General features: G+C 43.1%; 1 protein-coding gene across 1 annotated transcript in view; it reads right to left on the bottom strand.

The window, feature by feature from the left end:
* Positions 1 to 17,925, bottom strand: part of iars1 (isoleucyl-tRNA synthetase 1) — a 108,789-nt gene that overhangs the window by 89,155 nt on the left and 1,709 nt on the right. The window contains exons 4-10 of the mRNA XM_042324912.1: positions 16,672 to 16,791; positions 14,557 to 14,639; positions 10,870 to 10,987; positions 8,605 to 8,752; positions 2,587 to 2,674; positions 2,054 to 2,114; positions 1,250 to 1,345 (exon numbers count right to left, since the gene is read on the bottom strand). Coding sequence (XP_042180846.1) covers positions 1,250 to 1,345; positions 2,054 to 2,114; positions 2,587 to 2,674; positions 8,605 to 8,752; positions 10,870 to 10,987; positions 14,557 to 14,639; positions 16,672 to 16,791 — 714 coding nt within the window. The remainder of the gene's footprint in view (positions 1 to 1,249; positions 1,346 to 2,053; positions 2,115 to 2,586; positions 2,675 to 8,604; positions 8,753 to 10,869; positions 10,988 to 14,556; positions 14,640 to 16,671; positions 16,792 to 17,925) is intronic.

Here is a 17,925-nt window from a genome sequence, read left to right on the forward strand (position 1 = left end):
TAACATACTGCTTGACTAGTTGGGCCCAAGCTTGCTGTACAACATTAAAACCTATTCAGTCTGTCTACAAACAGGCTCTCAAAGTGCTTGATAGGAAGATAGGAAGCCCAATAGCCATCATCATTGTCACATCCTTAGAAAGCATGAGCTCCTGAGTTGGGAAAATCTTGTGCAATACACTGACGCATGTCTTGTATTCAAGATCCTATAAATGGCCTGGCTCCCCCTCCACTCAATATTTTTGTATAACAGAAAACCCAAACATATGACAGCAGATCCACAAGGTCTGCCATGAGAGGTGACTGTATAGTTCCCCTAAGGAAAAGCACCTTTAGTAAATCCGCTTTCTCTGTGAGAGCTTCCCATGTCTGGAATACACTGCCATCAGACACACATAACTGCACCACATATCACACTTTCACAAAATGCTTAAAGACATGGCTAAAGGTCAATCAGATTTGTGAACATGGTCCCTAGCTGTGTGTTGCCGCTTTCCATGTTGTCTGCTGTCTGTAGCTTGTGAGGTGTGGAAACACTTTGTTGCTTTTATGAACTTTGTCTTGCTGCTTTTTGTTTTAGGTTGCTCTGTCTGTATGCTATGTCTTCTTGTCCTATGTTGCTATGTCTTCTTGTCCTATGTTGCTATGTCTTGCTTGTCCTATGTTGCTATGTCTTGCTTGTCCTATGTTGCTATGTCTTGCTTGTCCTATGTTGCTATGTCTTGCTTGTCCTATGTTGCTATGTCTTGCTTGTTCTATGTTGCTATTGTCTATATTGTAATTGTTTTTAATAACCTGCCCAGGGACTGCGGTTGAAAATTAGCCGGCTGGTTAAAACCGGCACTTTTACTGAAACGTTGATTAATGTGCACTGTCTCTGTAAAAATAAAAATAAATAAATAAAATAAAATAAAATTAATTTCCTCCACCAACCTGATCTCAGGTCATTCATTCCCTCCACCAACCTGATCTCAGGTCATTCATTCCCTCCACCAACCTGATCTCAGGTCATTCATTCCCTCCACCAACCTGATCTCAGGTCATTCATTCCCTCCACCAACCTGATCTCAGGTCATTCATTCCCTCCACCAACCTGATCTCAGGTCATTCATTCCCTCCACCAACCTGATCTCAGGTCATTCATTCCCTCCACCAACCTGATCTCAGGTCACTTTGTTTGATGGAAATATGTACGGTACAGACGTGAACAAATTAGTAATTTAATTAAAATCAACAAATCAAATACTCACAGCTCCAAAGTATGGCGCCTGGTGGACGACTCCTGTCCCCTCCTCCTCTCTGACATAACTGTCCATCACCACCTGGAAGGCCCCCGTCTCCCCGCACTACAGAGGAGAGACAGACAGGTTTTATACTTTACATGTAGGCTCCTGTCTCCCTGCACTACAGAGAGACAGACAGGTTTTATACTTTACATGTAGGCTCTTTTGGTGAATGAACACACATTTCTTTAGATCGAGGTAGAATATTATACAATATTATACATTTATACACATTATACAATACTATACACATTATACAATATTATACATTACTATACAATATTATACATTACTATACAATATTATACAACATTATACATTACTATACATTACTATACAATATTATACATTACTATACAATATTATACATTACTATACACATTATACATTACTATACAATATTATACATTACTATACAATATTATACAATACCATACATTACTATACAATATTATACATTACTATACATTACTATACATTACTATACAATACCATACATTACTATACAATATTATACATTACTATACAATATTATACATTACTATACAATATTATACATTACTATACAATATTATACATTACTATACAATACCATACATTACTATACATTACTACACATTACTATACAATACCATACATTACTATACATTACTACACATTACTATACAATATTATACATTACTATACAATATTATACATTACTATACATTACTATACATTTAAACATTATTATACAATACTATACACATTATCATACACACATCATCTCACCTTCCTGAAATAGTCAAACAGAGGCTTGTATTTCTTCCCCTTCAGCGTCTTCCCAGGGAACCTACAGGACAAAACAACAAATCAAACCGCTGCCCCGCCTCTCGTACTGAAACACGTATTTCTACTACCTGCAGTTCCCACGTATGACTGGAAGACAACGGCAGGCTGATTATGCTGTGCTTCATAGTTTAATAGCTTAATAGGTTAATATATTGATTGATTGATTAATGGGTTAATTGATTGATATAGATTAATAGAATAGATTAATTGGTTAATAGATTAATAGATTGATTGATTAATGGGTTAATTGATTGATATAGATTATTAGAATAGATTAATTGGTTAATAGATTAATAGATTGATTGATTGATTAATGGGTTAATTGACTGATATAGATTAATATAATAGATTAATGGGTTAATAGATAAATAGATTAGGTTAATATATTGATTGATTGATTAATGGGTTAATAGATAAATAGATTAGGTTAATATATTGATTGATTGATTAATGGGTTAATTGATTGATCTCACTTGTCCATGATGGTGTATTCCTCCTCTGTCTTGAAGAGTGCTACCAGCCTGGCCTCCATCATAATGTACACCTTCCCAGTGCTGTTGTCTGGAATAGAGAGAGTTTATAGAGGTTCGCAGGTAGGTTTATAAAAGGTGCATAAGAACCTCACTAAAACAAAGTGCTACAGCAGTTTATTATAGTAGTGTGAAACACATTCACCTATCCCAGTGGTGTTGTCTGAAACAGAAGTTCAACCATAGTGTTATCTTATTATTGATTCATTCCCGGGTAGCCCAATTGAGAATCAGGGTCTCGTTCCCAATGGTGTCCATTACAACCTACATTACTAATAGAACACACAAATAACCTACATTACTAATAGAACACACAAATAACCTACATTACAAATAGAACACACAAATAACCTACATTACTAATAGAACACACAAATAACCTACATTACTAATAGAACACACAAATAACCTACATTACTAATAGAACACACAAATAACCTACATTACTAATAGAACACACAAATAACCTACATTACTAATAGAACACACAAATAACCTACATTACTAATAGAACACACAAATAACCTACATTACTAATAGAACACACACAAATAACCTACATTACTAATAGAACACACACAAATAACCTACATTACAAATAACCTACATTACAAATAACCTACATTACTAATAGAACACACAAATAACCTACATTACTAATAGAACACACAAATAACCTACATTACAAATAACCTACATTACAAATAACCTACATTACTAATAGAACACACAAATAACCTACATTACTAATAGAACACACAAATAACCTACATTACTAATAGAACACACAAATAACCTACATTACTAATAGAACACACAAATAAAAGCTTTGTATAAAGGTTTCATAGCAGTACTATACACATTTTACCATCTCAACCGTAGTGTCTGAAATAGAGGTCGACCGATTAATCGGCATGGCCGATTTCAAGTTTTCAATAACAATCGGTAATCTGCCTTTTTGGGCGCCGATTATGGCCGATATACATTACAATCCGCGAGGAGACTGCGTGGCCGGCTGACCACCTGTTACGCGAGTGCAGCAAGGAGCCATGGTATGGTGCTAGCTAGCCTTAAACTTATCTTATGAAAAACAATCAATCTTAACATAATCACTAGTTAACTACACATGGTTGATGATATTACTAGTTTAACTAGCATATAGTCAATTTGGTGCCTGTTAATTTATCATCGAATCACAGCCTACTTCGCCAAAGAGGTGATGATTTAACAAGCGCATTCGCGAAAAAGCACAATTGTTCCTAAACATAAACATCAATGCCTTTCTTAAAATCAATACACAGAAGTATATTTTTTTAAACCTGCATATTTCGTTTTTTTTTATTTTTTTAAATGATGTTAGCAGGCAATATTAACTAGGGAAATTGTGCCACTTGTCTTGCGTTCAGTGTAAGCAGAGTCAGGGTATATGCAGCAGTTTGGGCCGCCTGGCTCGTTGCGAACTGTGTGAAGACCATTTTACATAATTATGACATAACATTGAAGGTTGTGCAATGTAACAGCAATATTTAGACTTAGTGTTGCCACCCGTTAGATAAAATACGGAACGGTTCTGTATTTCACTGAAATAATAAAAGTTTTGTTTTCAAAATGATAGTTCCCGGATTTGACCATATTAATGACCAAAGGCTCGTATTTCTGTGTTTATTATAATTAAGTCTATGAATTGATATTTGATAGAGCAGTCTGACTGAGGCACATTCATTCAAACAGCACGTTCCTGCTTTGCCAGCAGCTCTTAGCAATGCTTGAAGCACAGCACTGTTTATGACTTCAAGCCTCCCGAGATTAGGCTGGCAATACTATAGTGCCTATAAGAACATCCAATCGTCAAAGGGATATGAAATACCAACAGTATGGAGAGAAATAGTCCCAAAATTCCTATAATAACCACAACCGAAAACTTCTTACCTGGGAATATTGAAGTCTCATGTTAAAAGGAACCACCAGCTTTCATGTGTTCTCATGTTCTGAGCAAGGAACTGAAACGTTAGTGTTTTTACATGGTGTTCATTGTTCCTTCAGTATTGCTGTAATTGTCATTATTACAAATAATAATAATTTAAAAATATATATATTGTTATTTTTTGGATTTAGATCATTCCTGATCCAACAGAAGACCAAGTGGTTCAGACCATTCCTGATCCAACAGAAGACCAAGTGGTTCAGACCATTCCTGATCCAACAGAAGACCAAGTGGTTCAGACCATTCCTGATCCAACAGAAGACCAAGTGGTTCAGACCATTCCTGATCCAACAGAAGACCAAGTGGTTCAGACCATTCCTGATCCAACAGAAGACCAAGTGGTTCAGACCATTCCTGATCCAACAGAAGACCAAGTGGTTCAGACCATTCCTGATCCAACAGAAGACCAAGTGGTTCAGACCATTCCTGATCCAACAGAAGACCAAGTGGTTCAGACCATTCCTGATCTAACAGAAATTAGATGCAGTATGTGTTGTAACTCCAGTCCTGAACACAAATGTTTGACCTTCATTAGAAATCTACATTTGACTCATTTAAACAGACAATCTTATCCAGAACAATCTACAGTCAGTGCATTCCACTAAGGTTGGTGAGACTTATTACAGTGTAAAACTTAACTTGTGGCACTGTCAAACCACAGAGCACTAGGTAAACTACATGACCAAAAGTATGTGGACACCTGCTCGTCAAACATCTCATTCCAAAATCATGGGCATTAATATGGAGTTGGTCCCCCCTTTAATGCTATAACAGCCTTCACTCTTCTGGGAAGGCTTTCCACTAGATGTTGGAACATTGCTGTGGGGACTTGCCTCCATTCAGCCACGAGAGCATTAATGAGGTCGGGCACTGATTTTGGGCGATTGGACCTGGGTCGCACTCGGCGTTCCAATTCATCCCAAAGGTGTTCAATGGGGTTGAGATCAGGGCTCTGTGCAGGCCAGTCAAGTTCTTCCATACCGATCTCCACAAAAGGTTTAGTGAGCTACGGCTTAGTTAGCTACAGTCCAGTGAGCTACAGACCAGTGAGCTACAGACCAGTGAGCTACAGTCCAGTGAGCTACAGTCCAGTGAGCTACAGTCCAGTGAGCTACAGTCCAGTGAGCTACAGTCCAGTGAGCTACAGTCCAGTGAGCTACAGTCCAGTGAGCTTGTCTTCAGTAGACTTCAGCACACACACATACATACATATACATATATATATATATATATATACACACACACACACACACACACTCACTATTATTATCATCGCATGATTAAACCAAATCAGTTACAAACATGTCCTCTGGGAACAAATAAATGTTTCAAAAAGAAGACAAATACAACGTTGATAGTTATCCAAGAGCTGTTTAAAATGTTTCATTTAATGTTTATACCAGGGCCCATTAAGATGACAAGTGTGTTTGACTGTCTCCTCCCTCCAGCAAACAGAACCTACATCAAAAGAACACATTCATCCATATTTTAAAGAGGAAGAGAGTGATGGGTAACGAACACTATCTAGGCAGATAATTTACCCCAACAACATGTAATGCATCCCAAATGGCACCCTATTCCATATATAGTGCACTACTTTAGACCAGAGCCCTATTCCCTATACAGTGCACTACTATAGACCAGAGCCCTATTCCCTATATAGTGCACTACTTTAGACCAGAGCCCTATTCCCTATACAGTGCACTACTATAGACCAGAGCCCTATTCCCTATATAGTGCACTACTTTAGACCAGGGACCTATTCCCTATATAGCGCACTACTTTAGACCAGGGCCCTATTCCCTATATAGTACACTACTATAGACCAGAGCCCTATTCCCTATATAGTGCACTACTTTAGACCAGGGCCCTATTCCCTATATAGTGCACTACTATAGACCAGAGCCCTATTCCCTATATAGTGCACTACTATAGACCAGAGCCCTATTCCCTATATAGTGCACTACTTTAGACCAGGGCCCTATTCCCTATATAGTGCACTACTTTAGACCAGGGCCCTATTCCCTATATAGTACACTACTATAGACCAGAGCCCTATTCCCTATATAGTACACTACTTTAGACCAGGGCCCTATTCCCTATATAGTGCACTACTTTAGACCAGAGCCCTATTCCCTATATAGTGCACTACTTTAGACCAGGGCTCTATTCCCTATATAGTGCACTACTTTAGACCAGAGCCCTATTCCCTATATAGTACACTACTTTAGACCAGGGACCTATTCCCTATATAGTGCACTACTTTAGACCAGAGCCCTATTCCCTATATAGTACACTACTTTAGACCAGAGCCCTATTCCCTATATAGTGCACTACTTTAGACCAGGGCCCTACATAGTACACTACTTTAGACCAGGGCCCTATATAGTGCGCTACTTTAGACCAGGGCCCTATAGGGTTGTACTGCACTATCAGGAATAGGGTGTCATTTGTGAAACAGCCTTGAACTGGATGTGAAACAGCCTTGAACTGGATGTGAATCCCCGTGAACCACTGTCTCTAAATATGGAACTTCCTTCCTGTCTTCCTTCCTGTACTGGATGTGCGTAAGCAGCTGACGGCACCATACCATTACACTAAACTGTTGAATAATGTAGAGTTTAACACTATCATTCAAAAACACTGAACCGTTCCATCGCTGACACCCACATACTTTAGGCGTGAAGATCAGAGGAGCAGAGAAAGAGAGAGAAAAAGGAAGATTGGAAACAAGGTTTCTCAATCTGCTATGACCAATAGGAGGCCAAGAGCCCTGGAAAAGAGAGAGAGAGAGAGAGTGACAGAAAAAAAGAGAGCATCAATAAGAGATAGCAGTTCCTCTCACTGGGGGAGATACAGTCTGCCAGGCAGACAGACAGACACAGAGAGAGAGACAGTTACTGTAGAGAGAGAGGGAGAGAAAGATAGATACTGTAGAGAGAGGGGTGGGAGGGAGGGAGCGATAGAGACATACTGTAGAGAGAAAGATACTGTAGAGAGTGAGAGAGAAAGAGAGAAAGAGAGGAGTGAGGGAGAGAGAGATACTGTAGAGAGCGAGAGAGAGAGAGAAGGGGTGGGAGGGAGAGAGAGATAGAGACAGATACTGTAGAGAGAGAGAGAGTATGTAACGAGAAGGAGAGAGAGCCTATTGGTATTCTGAGCAGCACCCCGATGCAGTATCAAGCCTCTTCCTGCACCTCCTCCTCTATACTATAGACTAACAGCCCCCCCAGCTGGCCGGTCCATGCCACAGCAGCCTGTCCGGTATCTGGGTCAGTCCCCCCCCAGCTGCTGTCCATGCTACAGCAGCAGCCTGTCCGGTATCTGGGTCAGCCCCCCAGCTGGCCGGTCCATGCTACAGCAGCCTGTCGGTATCGGTCAGCCCCCCCAGCTCTGTCCATGCTACAGCAGTCTGGGTCAGTCCCCCAGCTGCTGTCCATGCTACAGCAGCAGCCTGTCCGGTATCTGGGTCAGCCCCCCAGCTGGCCGGTCCATCCATGTCCTACAGCAGTCCCTACAGCAGTCCGGTATCTGGGTCAGCCCCCCAGCTGGCCGGTCCATGCCAGCTGCTGTCCATGCTCCATGCTACCTGGATCAGCTTTTATTTCACCACCAGTCTTTTGTCTGGGATCCACAGCAACATGGAGGGAAGCAAGGACAAGGCTCTTTTTAAAAGTGGCCTGATTTGAATTAGATGTATGTCCACTGTCCACGTTGGTTTCCCCCTGATACAAGCATCACTACCGAGAAAGCAGAGATGGATGGAGGGATCGAGAGAGAACTAAATAATGCACAAATGTAAAAAAAAAATTTTTTTTATGAATTCTGTTTTCAGACAACACACTAGGAGAACAAGCTCAGTCGCAGCGCAGCCATCAAGATGTAAATCCCATGCTCAAGGGCACAACGGCAGGAGACGGTACCTGGGGTCTGTCGAATAATAAAAAATAATAAATACATTTTAAAAACTTTCTCACCTTTGACCTTGACATACTGCAACTCTGAGTTGACGCAGAGAGCCAGGTTGCTAGGCAGAGTCCAGGGTGTGGTTGTCCAGGCGATCAGACACACGTTCTCATCTTCCAAAAGGGGGAAGTTCACTATCACCGACGGATCTTGCACATCCTGGAGACATGGTGCCAGCAGGAAGACAACGGGAAGACAACGGGGTGGCAACAGGAAGACAACGGGGTGGCAACAGGAAGACAACGGGGTGACAACAGGAAGACAACGGGGTGACAACAGCAAGACAACGGGGTGACAACAGGAAGACAACGGGGTGACAACAGCAAGACAACATGAAGACAACAGGAAGACAACAGGGTGACAACAGGAAGACAACATGAAGACAACAGGAAGACAACAGAAAGACAACAGGGTGACAACAGGGTGACAACAGGGTGACAACAGGGTGACAACAGGGTGACAACAGGGTGACAACAGGGTGACAACAGGGTGACAACGGGAAGACAACGGGGTGACAACAGGGTGACAACGGGGTGACAACGGGGTGACAACGGGGTGACAACAGGAAGACAACAGGAAGACAACATCAAGACAACATTAAGACAACAGGGTGGCAACAGGAAGACAACAGGAAGACAACAGGAAGACAACAGGGTGACAACGGGATTGACAACGGGAACAAAGACTGTTTGACTGAACATCAGATGACAACGGGGTGACCACGGGGTGACAGCGGGGTGACAGAAAAGACTACGGGGTGACAACAGTGAAGACAACAGGAAGACAACAGAAAGACAACAGGGTGACAACTGGGTGACAACAGACAGTGACAACAGGGTGACAACTGGGAAGACAACGGGAAGTCAACATGAGTGACAACGGGCTGACAACGGGTGACAACGGAGTACTGGGACAACTCGACAGTCTGACATGAGTACTGGGACAACATCACAGACAACATTAAGACACTGGGCTGGCAACAGGAAGACAACAGGAAGACAACAGGAAGACAACAGGAAGACAACAGGAAGTACAGGAAGACAACAGGAAGACAACATGAAGACAACAGGAAGACAACAGGAAGACAACATGGTACTGGGCTATACCTCGACAGTCTACAAAGACTGGGTACTGACAGTCACATGTGTACTGGGCTCTGACTCGACAGTCTACATGAAAACACTAATCCCAACAGTCTACATGAGTACTGGGCTCTACCTCGACAGTCTACATGAGTACTGGGCTCTACCTCGACAGTCTACATGTGTACTGGGCTCTACCTCGACAGTCTACATGAGTACTGGGCTCTACCTCGACAGTCTACATGTGTACTGGGCTCTACCTCGACAGTCTACATGAGTACTGGGCTCTACCTCGACAGTCTACATGTGTACTGGGCTCTACCTCGACAGTCTACATGAGTACTGGGCTCTACCTCGACAGTCTACATGTGTACTGGGCTATACCTCGACAGTCTACATGAGTACTGGGCTATACCTCGACAGTCTACATGAGTACTGGGCTCTACCTCGACAGTCTACATGTGTACTGGGCTCTAAATCGGACAGTCTACATGTGTACTGGGCTATACCTCGACAGTCTACATGAGTACTGGGCTATACCTCGACAGTCTACATGTGTACTGGGCTCTAAATCGGACAGTCTACATGTGTACTGGGCTCTACCTTGACAGCCAAACACACTAGTGGGTATATAGTGTAAAGCAGGGTTTTCCAACCCTGTTCCTGGAGAGCTACCCTCCTATAGGTTAACTCCAACCCTGTTCCTGGAGAGCTACCCTCCTATAGGTTAACTCCAACCCTGTTCCTGGAGAGCTACCCTCCTATAGGTTAACCTCCTATAGGTTTTAACTCCAACCCTGTTCCTGGAGAGCTACCCTCCTGTAGGTTTTAACTCCAACCCTGTTCCTGGAGAGCTACCCTCCTGTAGGTTTTAACTCCAACCCTGTTCCTGGAGAGCTACCCTCCTGTAGGTTTTAACTCCAACCCTGTTCCTGGAGAGCTACCCTCCTGTAGGTTTTAACTCCAACCCTGTTCCTGGAGAGCTACCCTCCTGTAGGTTTTAACTCCAACCCTGTTCCTGAAGAGCTACCTTCCTATAGGCTAACTCCAACCCTTTTCCTGGAGAGCTACCCTCCTGTAGGTTTTAACTCCAACCCTGTTCCTGAAGAGCTACCCTCCTGTAGGTTTTAGCCTTGGCTAACAGGTTTGGAGATAACAGAGTTGGACAGCCATGTTGTACTAGTGTGTGTGTACCTTGTAGTTCTGGTTAGACTCGAAGTTGGACAGCGGCGTGTTACAGGCGGTAGAGAAGGGCATGACCTTCACCCCGCGGTACACGAGACCTTTATCATACAGCTGCCTGAACACCCACCTGGGGGGGGATGGGGGGGGAGAGGGAGGGAAGAAGAGGGAGGGGAAGAGGGGGGAGAGAGACGGGGGGGAGGACAGAGAGTAACACAGTAAAAACACTTTCATTATTGAGCCAATATTTCACCCAAAACGTCAGAGACAAAATACTATTCGTACCCCTTGACTTTCTCCACATTCTTGTTATGTTACAGCCTGAATTTAAAATGAATTAACATTTTAATTGTGTCACTGGTCCTACACACAACAGACGCATAATATCAAAGTGTAATTATGGTTTTCAAAATGTTTACAAATCAATGTTTTGAGTCAATAAGTTTTCAACCCTTCTTGTTACGTCAAGCCTAAATAAGTTCAGGAGTAAAAATGTGCTTAACGAGTCACATAAATAAGCTGCATGGAGTCACTCTGTGTGTAATAACAGTGTTTAATGGGATTTTTTTTGAATGGCTCATCTCTCTCTATACTCCACAATTATCTGTGAAGGTCCCTCAGTCGAGCAGAGAATTTTTTTTAAAACTCATTCATCCATAAAGACCAGGGAGGTTTTCCAATACCTCGCAAAGAAGGGCAGCTATTTCCCTTACCTAAGGGAATTGTTTAATTTATACAGGGTTTTTTCCCACTGATGGACAGTAAACACTTGTGCAGAGAAACAACTAGGGTATTTTTAGTTTGTTTTTCAGTTCAGTATATCTCACCCCCGAAACACACACACACTTTTGTAATCGTCTATGCTTCCCAGCCGAAACAGTTCAGAACAAGTTTGTGCAAATATTATGACTACATTGTGTGACAGGTTTTTCTTCTCCGGTTGTTCAGGAACAACAACAAAACATTCTGGAGGCAAACTGAAGTTCGGAGCAGAAGTCTACGCCCATTTCGTCTGTGATTGGTCAACGGTAGGGATTCTTCAAAAAAAAAGTCTTTGTTGAATTTTTTTTTTAAATCTTGAAAAATCACACACCATTCTTTAAAAATTGTAAAATTGCGCGACTAAAATCTCTTCAGCAAAAAAAACGTCAAAATGAATGACTGATTTTGTTTTATCAGGGAGGTTCCCTGGTTCCTCATTGTTTCCTCCAGATCCTCCTGCAGCTCGTGTCAAAACGGTAGTTGGTAAGTAGTTGCCCGTCAGACATAGTATCCAAGTGGACTTTCTCCGTCCCTAAAACCTCTTCTTTTAAACATTTTCCCTTGATGTTCCTGTCGTTCTTCATCATCAGACACGATAATCTATTCAGCCATCGTCTCTAAATGGAACTAGAGGTTAAGGGAGCTTAGGAGGAACCTTCAGGTTTTATATCAAATTTGCCCCTTGGGATGTTTTTTGTTTGTTTTTTGCATCTGTCAAATTAGATAAAAGGTATTCAGACGTGTGACTTCATATTTAAGGGAAACATTACTTTTTTTTTAAAGAAATCCCTTAAGGCAAACACTTAGGAAAGGCTTTATGCAACCCACTTAGAGATAAGACAAGTTTAAAAGGGGAAAAGATGGGGGGATTAACTTAGGGGGGGGATTAACTTAGGGTGTTTTATGCAACCGGGCCCTGTCACTCATTAACTTAGGGTGTTTTATGCAATCGGGCCCTGTCACTCATTATCTTAGGGTGTTTTATGCAATCGGGCCCTGTCACTCATTAACTTAGGGTGTTTTATGCAATCGGGCCCTGTCACTCATTAACTTAGGGTGTTTTATGCAATCGGGCCCTGTCACTCATTAACTTAGGGTGTTTTATGCAATCGGGCCCTGTCACTCATTAACTTAGGGTGTTTTATGCAATCGGGCCCTGTCACTCATTAACTTAGGGTGTTTTATGCAATCGGGCCCTGTCACTCATTAACTTAGGGTGTTTTATGCAATCGGGCCCTGTCGCTCATGGCTCTACTGTCCATAGCCACTATGACATCAAAGTAAATGCAACTGAAAATCATGCTTACATTTTTTTTGCAAATAAAAAAAACTCACCTCAATGTGACGATCAAACTGAGGTAAAAAGGTTCAACAGCAGGTTGAAAACTGAGTGTAAAAAAAGATGGTTGTTGATGTTGTTTCAAAGGCAAACAACGATAATAAACAGAGCTTTCTAAGGTGATTCATTAAAAAAAACATCCATATTTGAGCTTAAACCCCCCCCCCCAAAAAAACCTGAATTAAAATGATAATCATGCCTACATACAACACATAGTCGACCGCATATTACGCATTGGCAGAAAAAAGAAACTCATTTAAAATGTCTTTGGTACATAATTGGTCTAGCCTATACTCCAAAAGTAAATGCATTCGAGTAATCGTCTTTGAGTGAGGACTGTAGTATTATAATGTGAAGTGGATGGACAGGTTACCTGATGCTACGCTACAAAGAGAGAATGTATAGACGTAGGCCACGCTGTTGGTTCATGGATTGGGCACAGCGGTTTACAGTGTTAGCCTACAATTATAGTGAAAATCCTACAATTATAGTGAAAATCCTACAGGAAACCCTGAGTCAGTCTGCTTTCCACCAGACACTGGGGAGATTAATTCACCTTCCAGCAGGACAACAACCTAAAACACAAAGCCAAATCTACACTGGAGTTTCTAACCAAGACGACATTGAATGTTCCCAAGGGGCCGACTTAACAGTTTTGACATAAATCTGCTTGAAAATCTATGACTTGAAAATGGTTGTCTAGCAACGATCAACAACCAACTTGACAGAGTTTGAAGAATTTTTGGGGAAAAAATGATGGGCGTTCCAGAAAGACACACAGTGGTAATCGCTGCCAAAGGTGATTCTAACAATTATTAAGTCAGGGGTGTGAATACTTATGTAAATGAGATATTTCTGTATTTCATTTTCAATAAATGTGCAAAAAAAATGTCTAAAAACGTGTTCTCACTTTGTCATTATGGGGTTATTGCGATGTCATTATGGGGTATTGTGATGTCATTATGGGGTATTGTGATGTCATTATGGGGTTATTGCGATGTCATTATGGGGTATTGTGATGTCATTATGGGGTATTGTGATGTCATTATGGGGTATTGTGTGTAGATGGGTGAGAAATGCTGATTTAATCCATTTTTGAATTCAGGCTGTAACACAACAAAATGTGGAATAAGTCAAGGGGTATGAATACTTTGTGAAGGCACTGTACAATGCAGTGTGCAAGGACATTATCTAAGACAAACCAGGTACAAACGTGGTGCTCTGTAGCTCAGTTCGTAGAGCATGTTTGGGCCAACTTTTTGGCTCGAGGGTCACATTGTTTTTTTGTTTTTTTTAAAATTCAACAGAGGGCCGGCACAGATTTCTTTGGGGCCGTTTGTCCAAGTAAAATATATATATATATTTTGACAAACGGCCCCAAGGAAACGGCCCCAAGGAAATCAGTGCGGCCCTCCAAACTCGGGTCGGGTTGAAAGGGCTCGCGGGCCAGTTTGTCCACACGTTGTAGAGCGTGGCGCTTACAACGCCAGGACAGTGGGTTTGATTACGCACCTGACTAAGTGACTGTGGATAAAAATCATCTAGTAAATGGCATATATTATATTCCATTCTCTAACAACAGGATTCAGACAACTCACCAGACAGTCTCCATGAACCAGGGGTACAGAGTCTTGTAGTCGTTCTTAAAGTCAATCCACCGTCCCATCCTGGTTACAGAGTTCTGGTGGACAAACACACAACATTTTTTGGAATAAATCCAGTTTGTTTCTGACTCCTGATAAATACGGCCCCTTGGACAGACTGTCATGACTCCTGATAAATACGGCCCCTTGGACAGACTGTCATGACTCCTGATAAATACGGCCCCTTGGACAGACTGTCATGACTCCTGATAAATACGGCCCCTTGGACAGACTGTCATGACTCCTGATAAATACGGCCCCTTGGACAGACTGTCATGACTCCTGATAAATACGGCCCCTTGGACAGACTGTCATGACTCCTGATAAATACGGCCCCTTGGACAGACTGTCATGACTCCTGATAAATACGGCCCCTTGGACAGACTGTCATGACTCCTGATAAATACGGCCCCTTGGACAGACTGTCATGACTCCTGATAAATACGGCCCCTTGGACAGACTGTCATGACTCCTGATAAACACGGCCCCTTGGACAGACTGTCATGACTCCTGATAAACACGGCCCCTTGGACAGACTGTCATGACTCCTGATAAACACGGCCCCTTGGACAGACTGTCATGACTCCTGATAAACACGGCCCCTTGGACAGACTGTCATGACTCCTGATAAACACGGCCCCTTGGACAGACTGTCATGACTCCTGATAAACACGGCCCCTTGGACAGACTGTCATGACTCCTGATAAACACGGCCCCTTGGACAGACTGTCATGACTCCTGATAAACACGGCCCCTTGGACAGACTGTCATGACTCCTGATAAACACGGCCCCTTGGACAGACTGTCATGACTCCTGATAAATACGGCCCCTTGGACAGACTGTCATGACTCCTGATAAATACGGCCCCTTGGACAGACTGTCATGACTCCTGATAAACACGGCCCCTTGGACAGACTGTCATGACTCCTGATAAACACGGCCCCTTGGACAGACTGTCATGACTCCTGATAAACACGGCCCCTTGGACAGACTGTCATGACTCCTGATAAACACGGCCCCTTGGACAGACTGTCATGACTCCTGATAAACACGGCCCCTTGGACAGACTGTCATGACTCCTGATAAACACGGCCCCTTGGACAGACTGTCATGACTCCTGATAAATACGGCCCCTTGGACAGACTGTCATGACTCCTGATAAATACGGCCCCTTGGACAGACTGTCATGACTCCTGACAGAGGCCCCTTGGACAGACTGTCATGACTCCTGTTAAATCGGCCCCTTGGACAGACTGTCATGACTCCTGAAAACTACGGCCCCTTGGACAGACTGTCATGACTCCTGTTAAAGACGGCCCCTTGGACACACTGTCATGACTCCTGCAAATCGGCCCCTTGGACAGACTGTCATGACTCCTGATAAATACGGCCCCTTGGACAGACTGTCATGACTCCTGATAAATACAGCCCTTGGACAGACTGTCACGACTCCTGATAAATACGGCCCCTTGGACAGACTGTCACGACTCCTGATAAATACGGCCCCTTGGACAGACTGTCATGACCCTGATAAATACGGCCCCTTGGACAGACTGTCATGACTCCTGATAAATACGGCCCCTTGGACAGACTGTCATGACAGTGACTCCTGATGCGCACGGCCCCTTGGACAGACTGTCATGACTCCTGATAAATACAGCCCCTTGGACAGACTGTCATGACTCCTGATAAATACGGCCCCTTGGACAGACTGTCATGACAGAGTGCACTAAACCGGAGCATAATGTTATCAGCAGTAATCAAAACTGTATTGGGACTGAAAAACTATTGTGGAATACAGTTGTGGAACAGTTACAAGACACTTGAAGGAATATCTCAAATGCAAATCATCAGGATTCAAGTGTAATTACATAGTGTACCAGCCCTATATAAATTACAGTGTAATTACATAGTATACCAGCCCTATATAATCACATAGTATACCAGCCCTATATAATCACATAGTATACCAGCCCTATATCATTACAGTATACCAGCCCTATATAATTACACTGTAATTACATAGTGTACCAGCATTATATATAGTATTTGCGTGGTTGTTTGCGCACCTCCCATTCGTTAGCGTATCTCATGACGATCATCCTGCATTGCCGGTTGTACTCAGCAATCCCCATCTTGGCCACATCGTCCGGTCCCTTGATGTCCAGGGTCTTATCAATCTCATACTCCTGTAATGGTATAGGAAACAGAGGGGGCATTATGGGTAAATTGGCTGTTTCACAAACATGGGACTTCATAAAAGTGTATTGCGGGCCAAAACTGTATAGCTTAGACTGCTATTCTACGGGGATTGGAGGGCAGAATTTTTGGGGGTCTTGCCCCGGTCGTGGCAGCATATCAGCGTTGATTAGTCTATAAACTATTATTTACTAGCAAGCAATGAAAATTTCATTGTATAAAAGAAAGTCCACAAATCAACAACAAAAAGTTACTAAAATGCCATATCACCACACACCCCCACTCATCTAGCGGTAAACTGCTCCAGCATCACTCCACACCCCCACTCATCTAACGGTAAGCTGCTCCAGCATCTCTCTGCACCCCCATTCATCTAGCAGTTAGCTCCTCTAGCGGTTAGCTCCACCAGCATCACACTACACCCCCACTCATCTAGCAGTAAGCTGCTCCAGCATCACTCTGCACCCCCACTCATCTAGTGGTTAGCTCCACCAGCATCACTCCACACCCCCACTCATCTAGCGGTAAGCTGCTCCAGCATCACTCCACACCCCCACTCATCTAGCGGTTAGCTCCACCAGCATCACTCCACACCCCCACTCATCTAGCAGTTAGCTGCTCCAGTATCACTCTGCACCCCAACTCATCTAGCGGTTAGCTGCTCCAGCATCACTCTGCACCCCAACTCATCTAGCGGTTAGCTGCTCCAGCATCACTCCGCACCCCCACTCATCTAGCGGTTAGCTCCACCAGCATCACTCCACACCCCCACTCATCTAGCAGTTAGCTGCTCCAGTATCACTCTGCACCCCAACTCATCTAGCGGTTAGCTGCTCCAGCATCACTCTGCACCCCCACTCATCTAGTGGTTAGCTGCTCCAGCATCACTCTGCACCCCCACTCATCTAGCGGTTAGCTCCTCTACCGGTTAGCTCCACCAGCATCACTCCACACCCCCACTCATCTAGCGGTTAGCTCCTCCAGCATCACTCTACACCCCCACTCATCTAGCGGTTAGCTTCTCCAGCATCACACTACACCCCCACTCATCTAGCGGTTAGCTCCTCCAGCATCACTCTACACCCCCACTCATCTAGCGGTTAGCTGCTCCAGCATCACTCTGC

The sequence above is a fragment of the Oncorhynchus tshawytscha genome, linkage group LG07, assembly GCF_018296145.1.
Source record: "Oncorhynchus tshawytscha isolate Ot180627B linkage group LG07, Otsh_v2.0, whole genome shotgun sequence".
In the NCBI taxonomy this organism is placed as follows: domain Eukaryota; kingdom Metazoa; phylum Chordata; class Actinopteri; order Salmoniformes; family Salmonidae; genus Oncorhynchus; species Oncorhynchus tshawytscha.